General features: G+C 38.0%; 1 protein-coding gene across 2 annotated transcripts in view; it reads right to left on the reverse strand.

Moving 5' to 3' along the window:
* The window catches only part of ACOT12 (acyl-CoA thioesterase 12), a 772,547-nt gene that overhangs the window by 153,147 nt on the left and 599,862 nt on the right, over nt 1-19,538 (reverse strand). For both annotated transcript variants that reach the window (XM_044064240.1, XM_044064239.1), the window contains one exon: nt 5,592-5,718. In XM_044064240.1, coding sequence (XP_043920175.1) covers nt 5,592-5,718 — 127 coding nt within the window. The remainder of the gene's footprint in view (nt 1-5,591; nt 5,719-19,538) is intronic.

Raw genomic sequence — 19,538 nt, forward strand, 5'->3', positions numbered from 1 at the left:
ATGTGGAGATCAAAGTTCATGTTTTGGTCTATTACTACTCCCAGGAGTTTGGTGTGTGGGACTGGGGTAATGATGGCATTGTTTTCTGAGGTGATTTTGAATAGAGAAGAGGGGTCTGGGGATCTTGTATGGTGAAACAGGATGAGTTTTGTTTTGTTGGGATTGAGTATTAACAGGGTATTTGATAGCCAGTTTTCTACTTTAGAGAAAGCTTGCTGTGTTATTTTCTGAAGATGGTGGAGTGTTGGGGCTGCACAAATTAAGGTAGAGTCATCAGTGTATTATATTAACATGGCTTCATTAGTGGCAGTATGTAGGCTATTAGTGAATAATGTGAAGAGAAGAGGGCCAAGAAATGATCCTTGTGGGACGCCTAAGGTGACTGACAGCAGTGAGGAGAGGGAGTTACCATATTTGGCTGCTTGCTGCCTCTCAGTGAGATAGCTCTAGAACCAGGTGAGTGTGGAGTGGCTGGTTTTAAATTCTGATAGTGTGTTTAACAGTCTGGAGTGTGAGACCATGTCAAATGCTTTTGAGAGAACCAGAAAGATAGATGAGGCCTGGTTACCTTCATTTCATTTCTGAGAAGGCAGACAGAGTTAGTGAAGCTAAGAAGGGCAGTGCTTGTACTATGGTGTGGGTGGAATCCATTTTAAGTTTTGGATAGTAGATTGTTAGTAAGGAGACAGTGGAGGAAATGGGTATGGCTGCATTCTTCCAGAATTTTTGATAGTGGAGATAAAATAGCAATCGGACGGTAGTTGGACAGCTCTATAGAGCTGCCACCTTTATGTAGTGGAATGATGTGGAAATTTTTTCCAGATAGTTGGGACCTGTTATTCTGTGATGGAGCACTTTATAGGGATGGATACAGGGTATGCAATGGCTTCTGCAGTGATTTTGAGATAGTCTGCAGGTAGGCTGTCTGCAGTTAGGGCTGTTGGTTTGAGTTTTTTGAGGTATTGTTTTATGGTGGCAGGAGGAATAGGTTGTAAGGAGAAGTTATTGTCATTTTGTGTTGGACAGAGAGGAGTGGGGGAAGTAGCTACTGTTTATTAGTTTGAGTACAGAATTGGTGAAAAGTTTGTTAAACTGTGTGGGTATGTCATCTATGGTGTTGTCAGTGTTTGGGGAGGGTGTGGTGATTTGACTAGGCTGAAAGATTTTCTTGATTGCTGACCAGAACATTTGTGGGTTTCCTTGGTGTTCTAGTTGTATTTTAGCATAATATTCTTTTTTGTCTTGTCTTATGTGTTTTTTGGCAGAATTTCTTAGTTCTAGGTATTTTTGACAATTGGTTAGGATTTTGTTATGTTGCCAATTGCCACAAAATGTAAAATTGTTATTAACTGTCACATTGGCAACACATCCCTATAAGTTAATCTGTTAGTCAGGGACCTCGGAACTTATGTCAACAATGAATTGTCCTTTGATCAGCACATATTGACTACTGTAAGGAAGTCCTTTTCATTGCACAGCTTATATCTTGAGGTATGGCATCCAAATCCAGGGATGTAATTATTTCACTGTACTTTGCTGTCTTCAGGCCAGTCACTGAATATAATGCTCCACTTGTTATGTACATGTCCAAACATTTGTCACAGTTGGAGAGACCACCACATTTTGTCACAAAAGAAATCAAAGGCCTAAATAAAAAAATATATATATATCCAGGTCATCTGAAAGCCTTGTTCCTCTTCTCACTGTCACACAGGCTACTAAGAGGCGACCACTGCCTTTCATTTGCAGCCTCAAGAGACCCTATCCTCTCAGCCCTATTATACATTCACAAGTCTAAAGGTAACATGAACACCTGCTCAAGGGATCACAACCTCTTTTGCAACATAAATAGAACATATTGGAGGGATAGCTATGTATCACAAAGAATACTTCTTCTATAGTGGCATCTTCTATGCCACATAAAACAAAGTACTTCTCTTATGCTAGTCAAGTGCAATTTGGATGATTAGATGGGAAACATCAAATTCATCCCCAGATCAGTACACATGTCCCTCATGGATAGGAGCAACAAGTACATTTCCCAACATAGCCTTGTTCTGCCTGCCTCTAGATTATTTGTATGCAAAATATAAGAGCTAAATAAACACTATCATAGGAAGGTAATGCTAGGCTTCTTAAGATCCTCACAGATCAATGTCCTAGTAAGTACCTATGAATCACTTGACTGATTATAGCGAGTAAAATAAAAAGGAAAGAAGCTGAGAGAATTGGAGATGAATATGCCACCAAAAAAAAAAAAAACAGGAAGGCTAAAGAAAATATATAAGCACGATAATGGATTCAATACAGGAAAGAAAGAACTGAAAAATATAAAAATGGTAGTGGAGGTGCAATGACAATTAGACTAAGCAGAGGAGGAGGAGGATCTAATATGTCTACAGAAGGAGATACAAACTAAGAGGGGATTTATAAAGAGAATGATAGGAATGGAAGCATTTAAAACACTAGTGCAGCTAGACAGGACAAGCAGTAGTACAAATGTTTCTCGGAAATAATTGTTAATTTCAGTGGAAGGTGAGAGGTCAAGATAAGGTATAGCATGGAAGATAAGGGAATGAAGATGGAAATTAGAGATTATGGAACTGCTGCCTAGGGGTGGCATTTTGGTCTTAGGTGGGCCAGTGAGGGGAGTAAATTCAAATTATTATGAAATGCTATATGAGTCAAGGGGAAGAGAAAACACAGAATTCTGAGTATATAAACAAAACAGCATTATCAGAATGGAAGGAAGAGCCTGTTGGCATACAAAGAGATCTCAAATGAGGAACACATTCGGTAATTCACTATGCCCATCTAGTTTACCGCAGGTATTTGACAATTTTAGTGCCTTCTGTGTGGAGTCTGCATGTCCTCCCCGCGGTTGGGTGGGCATTCGAAAGACATGCATAAATGGGCTTGTCTTCGTTGAAGGTTGAACGTCGAGCTGGCACCTCAGCGTTCTTGAAAATCGACTGCCAATCATTAGCAGACCGGAGTTCCGCTGTGGCGACCCCTAACTGGGAAAAGCCAAAAGACAAACAACAACAACATTGAATCATCACTTAAGATACAGTCAAACACACATTTATAAAAAAGAAAACAAACCATACTAATATGTTCATAATTACAAACATTATAAATCACATATGCTTTCCCATACTATCATCAATCCAACCTTATTACATAAATTGCTCATTTCCCACCTTCCCTTAAATCTCATTCCTCCTCCAAAACATTTTGAATGCATTTTTCTCACAATTTCCAGTTTTCTGTTTCATTTACCCCTTCCCTTTTCTTAAGATCCCACTTCCAATGTCTTTATATCTGCTGCAATATTCAATACTTCAAATACAGTTTGTTCAGACTTTGATTTCCATTTTCTAATAATTGCTTTTTTGGCAGCCACCAGAATTAAACTTAAAAAGGCCCTAGTATGTCTAGGCAATACAAATATTGTATCCCAGCTAAAAAAAATATTTCCTTAGTTACATCCATTTGCTCACCCAATATTTCCAACAGAGTACTCAGTAGGAACTTTCTGAAGTCTGCCAACTCATTAGACTCCCAAAACATCTTCCCAGTTACCACTTTCTTTCCCATCACACCTTCAGCATTTGTCATCTACCTGAGGAAAAATCTTCTAGACTTTTGTTGTATACTGGGGAGCTATACATGTGTCCTCCAATTGTTTCTTTTCAAATTGCTTATCCAATCGCTCTTCCCAATCTTTTCTAACCTTCTCTGATTGATTCCTAAAGTTATCATGCAATATTGTATATGCCCTACTAATTTCCCTTTTTAAACAGCAGATTATGTTCTTGATTCAACTAAAAATTCTACCAGAGCAGGTATTTCACATAGGATTCCCATATCCCTTTCTCTTTGCCTATACTCTGATATCAATCCCTGTTAGAGAAGGCAGGCTATAGCCTGCAGTCCAAATGTCTTCTTGTGCTCTTCCCATTCTGTTCCCTCTCTCTCCCTAGTTATATTTCCCAATACCTTGGTTCTTTTACCAGTTTTCTCCAATAAATTCCAACCCCTTCTTGCCTATTCTCTGTACCCCTAATTGTAGTCATCCCTATCAGCAAAGTCTTCTTTCTCCATGCAAATGTTGGCTTACTTCTTAGAATTCTTTCTGCTACTTTATGAATATAATATTTTGTATGGCTCTTGTTATTCTGCTTAAGGATCTCCATCCAAAATCAGTATTTGAAAACGTGAACTCAAAATGTTACCTTTTCTCAGAGTTCTATGGATTTGTTGAAAACCATGCTAAAATGTTTGTTTTTCCCATGTTTTTTTTTCTGCTTCTGTTTTAATTACTTGTTCTGTAGGAATATAACATTTAAGTGTGGAGGATTTTGGTACATAATTTTCAAGGTGATCATTTTAGAGACCTTGCTATTTAAATGTAGAGTGCCGTTGCACAATTGTATTTGTAAATGTCACTTTCCAGTTGGTTTTGCAAATCACACTCTGGATGTCAGTTGCATATATTCAGTGTCATAAGTCAGGTGGCAGTCACCCATAGAGGGTATATTAAAAATCTCAGCTTAGTCATGGTCATTTGTTTAAAATAATATTTAAAAATATTTTCATGTTTTACTGGCTTTCTAATGGAGCCCTTATGTTTTTTTTTCTAGACTCACTCTTGCTCTTTTTTTTATAAAGATATGTGTGGGATTACAGTCATAATTTAAAAAAAAAATGCCAGCTTGGATTTGGAGACAGCGAGAAAGAATGGAGCTTTGACTCACTGTGAGGTCTAGGAAGCCTGCACTAGTTTTCTCAACTACATGGAACACATTTTTGAAGTACAGGTACCTAACAATCTAACCTGTAACTCATGCCCATTTTGAAAGCATATGTAAATAGTTAGAGATATTTACCCAGAGTCCTTTATAGTCCAGTTCAACAGAACATAATATTTAGCTACCTGTCTTAGTTTATAAATGTAGTTCAGTTTTGTATCTACAATTATTAGGTGCCCATGGCTCAGCAGATAAGGTTTTTGCTGCACAACTCCAGAGTCCAGGATTTATTTCTGACCTTTGTTCAGTGCCTGTATTGCAAGGCTTCCTGAATTGCTTATGTTTTTTTCTCTAACCTCCCAGAACATGCTAGTTGATTACCAATCCTAAATAGCTCATATATGTTGAATTTACCCTCGAGCTTCTTTCTAACTAATGAGTGAAAATGTTCTGAGAAGACCAGCTCACTTAAATTGTTATCACATAACTTCAGTGACATGTTATTTCTCCATTGTCTGAAATTCAATTTTTTGCAGTCCTTGTGCAGGTACATTTTAAAAATGAGACCACTCAAAGAGTGAATGTTTGTCCAGTTAATTTCTAACTGATTGATTAATTAACTAATTTGCTCATCTCTCTCCACCTAATGTTGTGTAGCCCACTGTAGTAATAATCATAAATCAGGGAATATACTACATCATCCCATTTTCACAGCTGCATGATTGCCATTAGCAAACTACTACACAGTAGTTTCCAATATAATGACCTCTTTTCTTCTTCTTGTATTTATGAATGTAAAATAAGAATTGATAGAAATGTAAACGTTATATATATTACCTTGCAATTCCGAGGACCATCACTATATATTAGGAAACCTGCACAGCGTGTTTCACATCTCAAGTATTTAGGAAGAGGAGGAACAGATGCCAAAGTGACCGATGTCAGTGCTAATATATAGGGGTCTCTGAAAAAAAAGTGCAGTTCGTTAGCTGTGTAGTCACTGCATGGTCAGCTACAAGGCTATGTAAAAAAGAATGAAGAATATTATAGAATTACACAAAATAACACAGGGCCTTCTCTTCACAATATTGCTGAGTTTTTTTCCCTGGAAGTTCAAAGGCTATATGCAAAATGAGTAATTAACGCAAGCATTATGAATTCAGAATGAGTGCTTGTCATCAAGGATGATTATGATGCACCTACAGGAAGTGGGAATACTGAAAAATATATCCAAATAATTTCCTAACTAAATGATGGGCATTCAGTGAGCATAAAACAGAAGCAGAATGGCACAGAGGGACCACTAAGCCTCACAGTCTTGTCATCTTCTGATATAGCTGTCTGCCAAAAGAATGCCAACTCCCTTAAAATATTACCCACTGTGGCAAAGGCCATAAAACTGCAAACAGAAAATTCAATATTTTCACCATTTGCCTTATACAAGCTTTTTACATCCAAGAACAAATTGCTGACTTTTGCCATAATCAGGTAATTATAAAATAAAAGATTTCAAATGAAGGATTTCTCTACCAAACAAGGAGCTAGCCAGGAGTATATTATATCAGTTTACAGTCTGAGTCCTAGAGTACTACAAAATCTCATGTCAGACATGAGTGCTGTATTACTTGCACATACAACAGTTCATGGTTTTTTTTCTTATAAACTGGACATTTTCAATGGAGTCACCATAGGGAAAGACATTTTAAAATTGTAAAACAAGATTTCCAATGCTATTTTATTGAATTTGCAATTTATTTACTTGGCAAAAGAGTGACACCTGCTGCAGACAGAGTTAAGAACACTGTGATATTACCTCGGTAATCTGCTCTACAGATGTTTTTTTCACTTGAATGCACAGGCAGAGTCTGCCATATAAATAAGATCAACAACTCTAACTTGCCTTTGCAGCCATGAATGATTCTGATGCAGTTTCCATTGCATTCCTGTGTTTACCCTTTTACATGATGCACGTTCTGAACACTCCATTATTTAATTTCGACCACTTCTGCTAGCAATGTGCTACAGATGCCCACTGACGTTTGCATTTTTGAATGATATATTTCTGTTTCGCTCGACATTTCATTCATTAATCTTTTCATTTTCGTTACACGCAAAAGAGAATTCAAAGTGATAGAGAACTAGCCCTGTGGTGCGAAGGGATGGAGTACTGACTGTGACCCAAGTCACTGGGGCTCAATCAATAGCTCTATGGCAGGAGGACACAGACAGGGAGGGAGAGCAGTGAAGGGTTATGGGCCTAGTCACCCCTCTCAGGGGGTGAAACACAGATGCACACACAGTAGTAAGAGTTCTGTCCTGGAGACCGAGAAAACCCACTACTTTGTGGGAGGGTGAGCTGCTTGGAGGAATGACCCTTATGGAAATAAGGAGACATTTTTTGTGGTCAGCCCAGTACATTACCTTTTCACTTGTGTAGTACAGGGTATGGACGTGTACTAGGATGTAAAGCAAAAAAAAAATAAAAAAATCCCTAATGGCTGTCTAAACAATGACTCCTCCTGGTTGACCTTTGCCCCAGTGATGGGGAATGAATGGGTCTATCAGGCAGTGGGGCAAATAAAGCCCAAAAAAATGAAACAAGGAAACGAAGGCTATTTTAGCAAGATCAGGTTTATGAGTCCACTGCACATCTCATGGTCAAGCAAATGTTTATTTCCTTATTTAACTTTTGCTATGATGTAATATAAAGGCTCCATTTCCATGTCCAAATGTATACTGAGAGCATGTCAATCCGTTGAAGGTGATTTCAGTGAATGCAAAGAAAAGGAACTCAGTTCACTGAAACCTCCTTTGATGAAAACGGAGGTTGCTTTTTTCTCCACTGTTGTGCAGCCTCAGAGTTGATATATATATACCTCTGGGGGTGCCCCCTCATATGATGGGTACAAGGGGGCTTGCCTCTGCAAAAGAAAATAATTTCATTGTTCAGTGAAGGTAGTTTCAGTGAACTTGTTTAAGTTTATTTGTGTTCATTGAAACAGCCTTTGATGGATCAACATGAATCTGTTTTTACCATGCCAAGTACTTGCAATGTTCTGTCTTTTCATCTCATTATATTGTCATTATGGAGCTCTTCAAACCCCTTAGCATCAACTCAGATATCTTTCTATGCCACCACAGGGATATTCTACTTGTCACTATCTGGAATGTCTTTATCCGAAAACTCTGTGCAACACCTCAAAATCTAAATTATAGTATTCTGAAGCCAGTAACAAGACAAGCAAGAAAATGCTACTGCCATCTCACAATTCCTGCTCTAAGAATACAGGAACAAAGGCAAGGATGATAAAATAATAACTTCCTCTAATTAACTGATTTGTCCATCTAAAGCTTCTTATCTTCCAAGGTTCCAGCACATGAGCTCCATTCTCCCACTGCCCTGCAACACCACTTACATTTTTCTAGCCCACAGTGGATAAATAAATGCATGCAAATAACGTCCATCAAATCTTATTTTAAAATATTCCAAATTCCATCAGTCTTTCCATAAAACTGAAGTTAAATACAAAGATATTAAAATGTATTGCCTGTTGAAAATGGTTTGATATAATGTTTCTACTGTATAAAAATACATATATCAATCTTTCCCAAGAAGAGACCAGCTGTTCGCTTCATGATTTTACACACACACACACACACACACACACACACACACACACACACACACACACGCACACACACACACACGCGCACACACACACACACACACACACACACACACACACACATACACATGCTGCTCAGATCTGATATCATTCCCACTTTCCCCCTTAACCAAAATCCTTTAATTGTCTAGAGGGATCCTTCACTGTCTGATTTCCATCCACCCACTTTATAGGCTACATGTAATAACCTTTAAACATTCCCAAATAGAGACACTCTAATGGACTGAAGTGGCCAAATAAGGGTGAAACAAATTACTCTAAATATCTCATCTACTACATTGCTATTGCAAATGTCTGTTGGTATCCCACATTGGAGACACTCTAGAAGTCTTTAGGCATTTGAAAGCAATGTAATGAGAAGCTACAAAACATTAGAACCTGCCATGAGATCTGCAGTGCTCCAAACACAAAAGCAGATGGATCAAGAGAATTATATCTGTGAAAGAAAAGTTGGAATCCTGAAAATTATAAGCAAATGATCAAAATCAGCATTAACTTGAATTAGGTGAATATCTAGTAAGGGATTAACTGCATCTTAAAAACTAACATTGTCATTAAGGCAATGTCAGGTGAGCAGTAATATTGTTAAAATAAAAGAAAAAAAATTTTAAAAAATGATGTGTGACTGAATGCACACATTAAAGTGACTTTGCAATCCTCATAGAAAGTGCCTGCCTAGTTACAAAGTCACCTAATTAAATGATTCTTCAAGGCTGCAAGTGCAACCGATGCAGTTACCTGCATTCCTTTCTTACATATAAACTGCCTGGGATCAGGGTAGTAGATGCTACAACAAATGTAATGCCGAAATAATGCAATATTTCATAAGCAACCAAAATGGCATATGCAGAGATTGCAGATTGGGTAGACAGGAAAGAGAAACATACAAAACAGTCATGATTTCTTTATATGTGGCACTTTCAGAGTTGTAATAAGTGGAATAAACTTGCATTTAAAGGATAGGCATGACTCTTACTAACCTTCTGTTCCCTACCAGCTTCTGCCTAAACCCGGCAGGACAGTGATATGTCAACAACTCTTTGGAATTCAGGATAAAGTAATGTGCTTGAAATATTGCATTTTTTTTTCAGCTCCTATAGCAGCAGATTGGTTGCCATTAGGATCACAGGATCATAGGAGGTTACTAGGCTAATGGCCCTGGGGACCTTACAAGCCTAGCCAAGCGTTTATCCCCAAAAAGAAACCTCAGCCACTGAAGCCTGTCTAAAGCAACCAGGACAGTGATTTATCAAGAAATCCTTAGAATTCAGGATAATGAAATGTAGTTGAATGCTTTGCAGTTTTTTTAACTTATTGTTTTCTGTACTTATCAAGAACATTTTAAAATTCAGGATAAAGTAATGTAGTTGAATGCTTGGCAGCTTTTTTTAACTTAATTTTTTCTGTCCTTAAAGCAGCAGATTGTCAGGTGCCATTGATGCCTGTCCTCAATCTTAAACACCATAAGTTACTCCAGACCCTCTGGACCTAATCTGATAATTTTTTTGTTTGTCTGAGAGGAGACTGATGTATCCAAGTGCAGCATAAAAACTCGCGGCCCTAGGGATGTTTTTTATGTCCCAGCCATTGACCACCCTATCTCCTAATGCCCAATGTCATGAGGCCATTAAGGCTAAAAACGTCCATTGATCATGCCCCACTATTTTGAAGCATAGGCTGTATGTCCCCAGTACCAACACTAGGGGATATCGTCAGGCTGTCATCCAATATTTATTGCCCCCCCCCCCCCCAAGGTAGATGAACTGGTAAAATACTACTTCAGGATAAGTTGCAACCTTTGATTTAATACAGCAAACTGCACGGTACTGGTTTTTGACCAAGAGCGCAAGCTATGAAAAATACGCACAGAAACCAATACAAGTAAATATGAAGAACACAGTTTAAAACACAACTACTAAAGCAGCTTATGGCTTAGATAAACTGCATTTCTAAACAACATAAATGTAAATTATGTTTTGTAATATAAACTGTGAGTTAGAACCTCAAAACCAATCAATGTTGTTCAGCTTTATAAACTTTCATTTCTGGCAATTAGTTGTGATACAGAAGAAATGGAACGGATGAACAAAGTCTAAACTAGTAAGGGTAAGACTCATTTAGCAAAGAAAGATAGCTAGCAGCTATTCTGTGGAGACATGTTGACTAAGCTAGCACTTTGATTTTTTTTTTTTTACTCCCAGCCTCCTAGAATCATCAGGACCCCTCCTCCCCTACACACACCTGCATCTTGAATCAACTCCTTCTCTGGGGAGAAGTGACTTTCTAATATTCCTGGGCAAAAGCCAACCAGAAAGAATAATGATATAGGTGTGCAGAGAGGTTACTTGTGCCCTACCCTCCTTCACTGTTTCTGCCTGCCTACAGGGACCTTGATGCAGTAGAATGAGAGTATGTCCTCACAACTCATACTGGGGTCTTCAACTTTTAAGGGTGGACCCTTACTGGTCCCAGGCTGGAGAACTATCCAATGCCCCTGCCTCCATAGCCTGCATCCCTCTCCAAGGTAGGACTTAGAGGCATTTCTCTATGACCTAACTCCACCCCAGGTAGCTGACATGTTCAGCCACATTACCATGGAGGTCAACAAAGCCTCACAGCTACACTATGTGTGTTTCCACATATGTGCAGTTACTGGCTTGGTGATATTAAGTGCATGCCCCAGGTCTGCTGCTCTCTGTGTTTGCACAGACCCCCCAATGGTGAGTCAGCATCAACTACTCATTCAGACCACCCACTACCTATGTCTTCCAATGTCCAAGATGGCACTTCAACTTGAACCATCTGGCACATAGTCAGGTCTTTACCCTTCTGCGCCGCTAAATCAGAGCCTTAACACTTTAATTTAATCAAGCCAGACATGGTACTTTTATCCTGGAGGAAGACCACAGTCGCAAACATGCTTTTTGGTTTTGTTTTGCTTTACTACCAGAAGAGATGCGCACCTTACAAGTATACTTTGTTTACTTAACTGCTTAAACTTAAACAATAAACACATAAGAGCATGATGCAAACATATCTTTAAGAACTGTAAAGCATTACAACTGTTGGTTGAAATTAAAATAGGTAGTGTTTTATGTGTCACCTATGTGACTGAAGCTGAGTGGGTGGAAAATTGCACAGGACAGGTCTACGCATAGCAGGTAACCACATACCAGATGTTTCAAAGTACATCCTTAACAAATGAAGTACTTAAATATCTAGATTTTAAATGCTAACCTTGCAGCCAAAAGGAATCAGTGTAAACACTAATGCATAGAGCTAATAAAAATAAAATGTGCTGTTGCACTCAGCATCCCAGCTGTAGAATTCTGCATTACTGAAGGCAGTCAAGATCAGTGTCAACAAGCCCAAAGTAGGGAGTTTTACAACAGTCTGGTCAGGAGCAGACCTGAGCATGTACCTGTGGCGCAACATTGGGTGGAGGTAACAGACATTTGTCTTCAAATGTCCATACAGAGGCTTAATTGCAACCATCATCTGGTTCTGAACTGGTAGCTTGTTGTTTAAGACTACCCTCAAATACTTCATTCTAGACCCAAATTGCAGCATATCCCCATTGTGATCAAATAAAGGGGGAAATGTATGAAGCCTTTGACAGTCAAACAGTGGCATGTACATTCACTGCCTCTGTTCTGACAAGGCATTAATGTGCATTAGAATGGTATTTAAGTTGTCCTCAAAGGCAAAAAAGTAAAATTTCATTGCTAAGAAAAGGAAAGACAAAGCTAGATAACAGACATACACCAGTAAGGATCCCTGTAATTACACTGAAACTCACATTGTTGAACCCATTTCACTTAAAACTTATTTGACTTAAAACTCATTTCACAGAGAAGTATAGACGTGTGTAGAAAGCATGTGCGGTATCATTTCTTATCATAGGAGTTATTAGGGAGTGAGTCTGTCATAGTGTGTGTGCATTGTGGAGGTTAGCATCCTGTTGTTCTCCCAGATCTATAGATGTCTATGTTTGTTCTTGAGCACTGATTAACTGTGTGTAGTGCTTTTTTTTCATTTCTCTGTGGTGGTGCAATCCTGGAATTAATATATGTAGGTTCAAAGGTGAATACTAGGCTAACTGCCCTTAAGGGTCATTTTAAGCTTAGCCAATAACCTGAAGTCAGAATCAAACCTTGTACCTTACATCTATACAGTGAAAACCTTAACCATTATGCCAAACCCAACCCAATTATATTACTGCAGATGGAACTCAAACCTACAATCCCTGATTTAGGAATCCAATGCCTTATCCATTAGGCCAATGGAGACTGATATAGATATGTATGCATATAATGATTTAAGTAAGGGGGTGCAGGGGGGCTTGCCCCCCTGCAAAAACATGCTTTTAGGATATATTTCTTGTGGAGAAGGATTTCAGTGGAATGAGTTATCGCTGTTATTAGTTTTCACTGAAAAGAGTTGCCGGTATTATATGTTTTCATTGAAATGGGTTCAACGTATGAGTTTGAGTGAAATGATTTTCAATGTTATGACGTAGACCCCAGTAATGATACTAACCCCTCCATTTGATTACTTCTCTGTGCAGAAACATGTATACCATGAATAACAAAGAAAACAAAAACAAGCCCCGTAGAACCTCCCCCAACTAAGAAGCTGGTCTGAAGAAGAACTCAGGCTTGTAATATCCCACCGATAATGCCTCAAAAGAAGCAAATCAAGAATTGTGGAAGAAACCCCACAGTGGCACATGAGTGCTTAGTCAGAATCAAATGCAGCCAAGAGCTCAAGGAAAACCAATGAAAAAGGAAATCACTGAACCTTCACCACAAGGAGATCACATACAATCCTTAAAAGGATGGCCTCAGTGCTATTTCTAAATCTAAAATCAGACTGACATGGACCTAGGAGACCACAGGTTGTTAGATTTCATTACAGCTGAGTGCAGACCTCTTCCTCAAAGAGTTGCCAGTATTATATGTTTTCATTGAAATGGGTTCAGCGTATGAGTTTGAGTGAAATGATTTTCAATGTTATGACATAGACCCCAGTAATGATACTAACCCCTCCGTTTGATTACTTCTCTGTGCAGAAACATGTATACCATGAATAACAAAGAAAACAAAAACAAGCCCCGCAGAACCTCCCCCAAGTAAGAAGCTGGTCTGAAGAAGAACTCAGGCCTGTAATATCCCACTGATAATGCCTCAAAAGAAGCAAATCAAGAATTGTGGAAGAAACCCCACAGTGGCACATGAGTGCTTAGTCAGAATCAAATGCAGCCAAGAGCTCAAGGAAAACCAATGAAAAAGGAAATCACTGAACCTTCACCACAAGGAGATCACATACAACCCTAAAAAGGATGGCCTCAGTGCTATTTCTAAATCTAAAATCAGACTGACATGGACCTAGGAGACCACAGGTTGTTAGATTTCATTACAGCTGAGTGCAGACCTCTTCCTCTGTGACTTTATTTTAAAGAGGGAAGTCAGACATTGAATAATAATTCTCCAGGTTATCCAGCTCAAGAAGTACTTTTCTTAAGGGTGACATTATTGAAGGTTTTTTAACTGGTGGCAGAAGCACCCCTGTCCTTGGTGGTGATCACACAATTTGAAGAATATCTGGATCTAGAGGTTCTAAGCAAGAAGTAACAAGCTTAGAAGGTCCAAGATCTAGCCCACAGTTACTCAACTAGAGTATTGCTACATGGTCTTTTCATAAATAATATACCAAATACTGTCAAAGATGATTGCCAGCTGGGAGCAGTCATAGAATTCCACCAAGATGCTAACATCATACAAGATGGTATAACACAGACAAATGACTGCCAAAGCCACGGCTTAAAACTCAATGCCAAGAAATGCATTATAGTACCTTTTGGGAAGTCAGCCACCTCAGGAAACTATGTTATCAATAAGACACTCCTAAGAGTTGACCCACTAGTCAGGGATCTGGGAACACATAAAGACAGCAACCTGGCAGTCAACCAACATGTATCCAAGGTAATAAGGAAATCTTTCCATGTTTCTCAACTTATAAGTAAAGGCATGGCATCTAAGTCTAGGGTAGCCATTGTACCACTGTACTTGGCCCTCATCAGACCCATATTTTAGTATTATGCTCTCTTCGCACGTCCCTAACCAGGCACATGCAGCAACTGGAGCAGCTGCAAAGGTTCCTTAAAAGAATACAGGGCATAAACACAATGCCCTATATGGATCACCTCAAAGCCCTAGCTCTATACCTGGTGTCCTATGGACTACTTAGAGGTTATCTATGCCTGGTTTACAAGGCATCCCTGGAGTCAATTCTGATGAACCTTTTGCACATCCACAAAGCAAATTGCATCAGAACTACTAGATTGAAAGACCTACATTTGGGCTGCAACATAAATAGGACACGTTGGAGACACAGATATGAATTTCAGAGAATTCCTTTTCTCTGGGACAGGCTCCCAATCCATGTGAAACAAAGTCTCTCCCTAACCATATTTAACTGTAACTTGTACCATTTGAAATTGAAAATTCATTCCTGATCTGGCACCTACATCTCTGATGGACAAAGGCAGTCAATAAATCATGTCGTAACTAATAATCACCCCCTATATAAATGTCTAAAACATATAACTTGTGGGACACATTTGGGTTGCACAGCTAGGCTTATAAAGGCCTTAGTAGTCATTAGCCTAGTATATACCTATGGACCTATAAACCAAGTAAAATCAAGGGGCTCCATGACCTGGTCACTGACATACGCACCAGAAACAGAAAGATCATGCTTAATCAGTATGATATTAACTGACATTCATAGTCACCTCATAGCTGAGATAATCATATGCTGTCAAAGTAAAACCAGGAGGCTTATGACTATGTTTTTAACTTCTACACTGGAAGCACTAGGAAGATCTAATCTACATAATGCAGCTTTATCTGGAAAAAAATGTTGCAGATGCCTCACACTATGAGGATGAAAAAGCTTTCAAGATAGTAAGGCTGACTGGGCTGCAAAGTCAATCAATGATCTAAAAATGTAGGGCTTGAAGATTTAATACAAAAGAAATCTCATCCAACAAGAGCATTGCTTTTTATGTGAGATTTCAGAATGGTATTCTGAATAATAGGCATAAAAAGAAGGCTTTTTCTCAAAGAGGCATGGTCTCTTGTATTTGCATTCTAGTTACTCTCTTTGCCTCTTTACCTCACAAACATTAATACTGTAACATTGGCAGGGAATATTGTGGACAAAGGATATGCACAGACTCAAGCAAATTCATCCAATGCACAGTTGAGAATCTTGGTACAGTCTAACACCAGTTTCTCAGAATCATTAACACTGGGCTCCAATAGGATCTGCTGTGATCTATTTAAATTATATTATATATTATATTATATTATTATATTATCTATTTATATTTCAATAGGATCTATCTGATCTGTTTTTAGACGTGTCCTACACAATCGATGAGTAGTATGCTGGAACCCACTGAACCAGATGAAGCAAAGAGCAGTAGAATATCAATTGCCCTACCACTGCTGCTGGAGATGCTCTTAAATTTGGGAACCAGGTTATCTGGATAGACAGCAGACAGATTTGCAGGAACATTTGGAAGAAGTGAATCAGATAGTGAACAGACTGCAAAAACAGCTCTACCTCCAGTTCAGAAATTACTACATGCAGTTTCAGTAGCAAGTCCAGTGAGTATCCTATTTAATGGTGTTAGAAGAAACCACTAGAGCAAAACCAAAACCCTTGATAATTTGGAAGAAGTCCTTCCCACTTAAATGACTTGTTAATAACTCAGATATTAAAGTCACACAGGATTGGCCACTGGGGTGACCTGACTTACATACTGTTGATAAGAAAGTTAGCAAATTCTTGCAGAAAAGTCCTCATGTTAACACTTTAATGCTAACTGAAAATAAATCTTCAAGAAGGGTGAAGCATCCTGAGCTGGTGATGAAACCATAAAACAGGGATGTAGTTAATTTCCATGATGGCCTTCTGTGTGATAAAGCACAATTGGCAGATATGCAAGGCTGTTAAGTATTGCCACTAAAACAGGAAAATATTACTTGCCCCAAGAACCATTTATCTTGGAACAATTTATATTAACTGATGACTTGCATGAATCCAGCCACATATATGGATGGTGTGGAGAAATTTGCTTCCCAGATAAAATTAAAACATTGTTTTAATGACTGAATGTCATTTTAGAAACTTTATTGTAATTTATTTACTTACTTACTTACTTACTTACTTTCTTACTGCATATAAGGTGTTTGTGGATCACCTATGCAAGTGGTTGACTTTGACCAGTATTATGGTTGGCAGGCATCCAGATGATTGGGAGAAGTGAGAAGATATTGTTTCCAGTACAGGTGTCAGCTCTGACTGCTTACAGAATACTCAGAAAGGAAGTGGATTTAATGTTTTTAGACTTGTCCTACACAATCGATGAGTAGTATGCTGGAACCCACTGAACCAGATGAAGCAAAGAGCAGTAGAATATCAATTGCACTCTCTGCTTGTTAGTAGTGAGTTAGGAGTGAATGGCGAATGAGTGAGCGACTGAGAAAAGTACTAAACTCAAGCATGCAAACACAGCCAGTCACTTCCTGTCCTTACCTCTAGGATAAATGTCAAAATAATTTTCTCTTTTTAGTGAACTGAATTCCATTAAAAATCCACAGTATTGCATTTAGTTTCAACACTATTTAATTAGCATCTTATATCTGTTGTTGCCACCCTTAACAGATAAGGTGGGTAAAAGTGTGCTTGAGCAAGCCCTGCCTAAAATCTTAGTAAGAAGTGAGCATTGCCATCTTATTTATTGACATAAGGTTTACTCACAATATACTCTAAGCTAACAGCATGGTAAGATATCATCTTTTTATTTGTAAACTTGAATAAGGCTTATATTTAGCTGCATGAAGATCTCACTACAGTGAGGGAAAAAGGTTCATTTTCCAATCCGCACTATACCTCGATCTCCATTAAAAACCTTCTAGTTTTCAAAAGCTTGATCATATGGTCCCGACCATATAAATTTCTAGTTTCTGAAAACTCGATCATCAGATAGGGATCCATAAATATATATATATATATATATATGGGTCTATATTACATTATCAAAAAGCCGTTATATCGAATGTCTTTTCATCGACCCATAAAAGTCAAACTCTTATAATAGTAAACACCCGAATGAGCAAATTTTTTCCCTGGGAAAGAAACTGCTTGGTCATCCTTGTGAGTTTCCCTTTTCCCCACTGTAGTGTGATCTCGGAGTTGGTATATTTAGTAAGGGGGGTGTGGGGGGCAAAGTCCCCCACTTTGTTATGTTTAAAGTAGTGTGTAGTTTGTGGTAAGGCTAACAATTTATTTCCCAGGGAAAGAATTTGCTCATTCGTGTTTTTGCTATTATAAGAGTTCGACTTTTACGGGCCGATGAAAAGCTGTTCAATATATCGGCTTTTCGATAATGTAATATAGACCCTATATATCTATCTATATATATATATATATATATATATATATATATATATATATATATATATATATATATATATATATATATATATGTATGTATATATATATATATATATATATATATATATATATATATGTATAGGTTCACTTTATAATTTTGAAATACTGAAATACCGAATTTCAGTATTTTGAAATCATAAAGTCGAAAACTGAAAATCGCGAAAGTGCATAATCGCAAATTCGAATATCTCAAATTCACGGTTATGACTTATGGTACGTGGCATGCGGTGTTGGGAGTGTATCATGTATGAATATAGGTGCAATTGATGGTAAGTGTTTTGTAAGGGTTTTGTGTGGGAGTTTGAGTGTGTCTGAATGTGTGGATGTATGTATATGTGCGATGTTTGTGTGTGTGCGAGGGACTGTGAAATGTGTGGGCGTGTGTTTCCTTTTTGTGTCTGTTTGTACTATCTCGGAGTTAGTATGTATAAGTAGGGGGGATGTGGGAGATGCAGGCCCCCTATGCTTACACGTAGTATAGGTTTGTTTGTTTGTATTTTTGTGTTTGTGTGTGTTTTGTTTGTTGTAATGTGGGTTGGACGATGTATGTATTGTGTGGTGTATGCTTTGTATGTGTTCGTGATTGTGTGTTTCGCGATTGTGTGCTGTCAGGATTATGGACGTTCGACTTTATGATTTCGAAATGCTGAAATTTGGTATTTCAGTATTGCAAAATTATAAAGTGAATCCATATATATATATATATATATATATATATATATATATATATATATATATATATATTATACATTAATAGATATAGTCGCCACAGCGGAACTCCAGTCCGTTAATGATTGGCAGTAGATTTTAACGTGCCGAGTTGTCAGCCCTGATGCACAACCTTCAACGAAGGTACGCCCATTCACGCATGTCTCCACACAGAAGACGCTCTAACTGAAAATCAAACAGGACGTCTTACTATGAGGTGACAACGCTACCGCAGCACCTATATATGTGTGTATACGTTTTTAATAATGTAGTACTCTACATTTAATAAGTTAGAATAAAATCTTACATTAGGAGACTCAGTCTACTCCCACAATTAAGCCTTATCCAGACCATAACAGAAGACCTAGGCAAACCATATCTTTAATGCACTGCTTACTACTTTTTTTTGCAAATGCTGATGAATAAACAGTGCCATTCTTTGATACTCCCTTTGTCTTCTAAAGGTAAGTCAGCATTGTTAGCAATATTTGAGTATTTTCATTTGATATATATTTTATTTTAAGGTATTAGTGATAAACGGCGTATCTTGGAAATTAAAAAACATCATCTAAATAATCATAGGGCTTGCAATGAGAGGTGAAGGGGTTCATGTTTTGCATAAATCATATTTCATGCTCTCCTGTCCTCAATTTTAAAATTCTATTTAATGCATTGTTCATTCTTTCGGTTAAATTATTCAGTTGTTTTTTTAACAACAGTTAATTCGTATATAATGTTGTACAACCATACAGCCTTTGGCAAAGTCTCTGAAAACAGTAAGCTTTTAATTTGGTATTCTTTCTACAGTTTTGCTTCCCTTGATGTTGAGATGACTTGTAACCTGAAACCTTCAAACAAGCTA

This window comes from Protopterus annectens, chromosome 2.part2, assembly GCF_019279795.1.
Source record: "Protopterus annectens isolate FY-2018-M chromosome 2.part2, PAN1.0, whole genome shotgun sequence".
Taxonomy (NCBI): Eukaryota; Metazoa; Chordata; order Ceratodontiformes; family Protopteridae; genus Protopterus; species Protopterus annectens.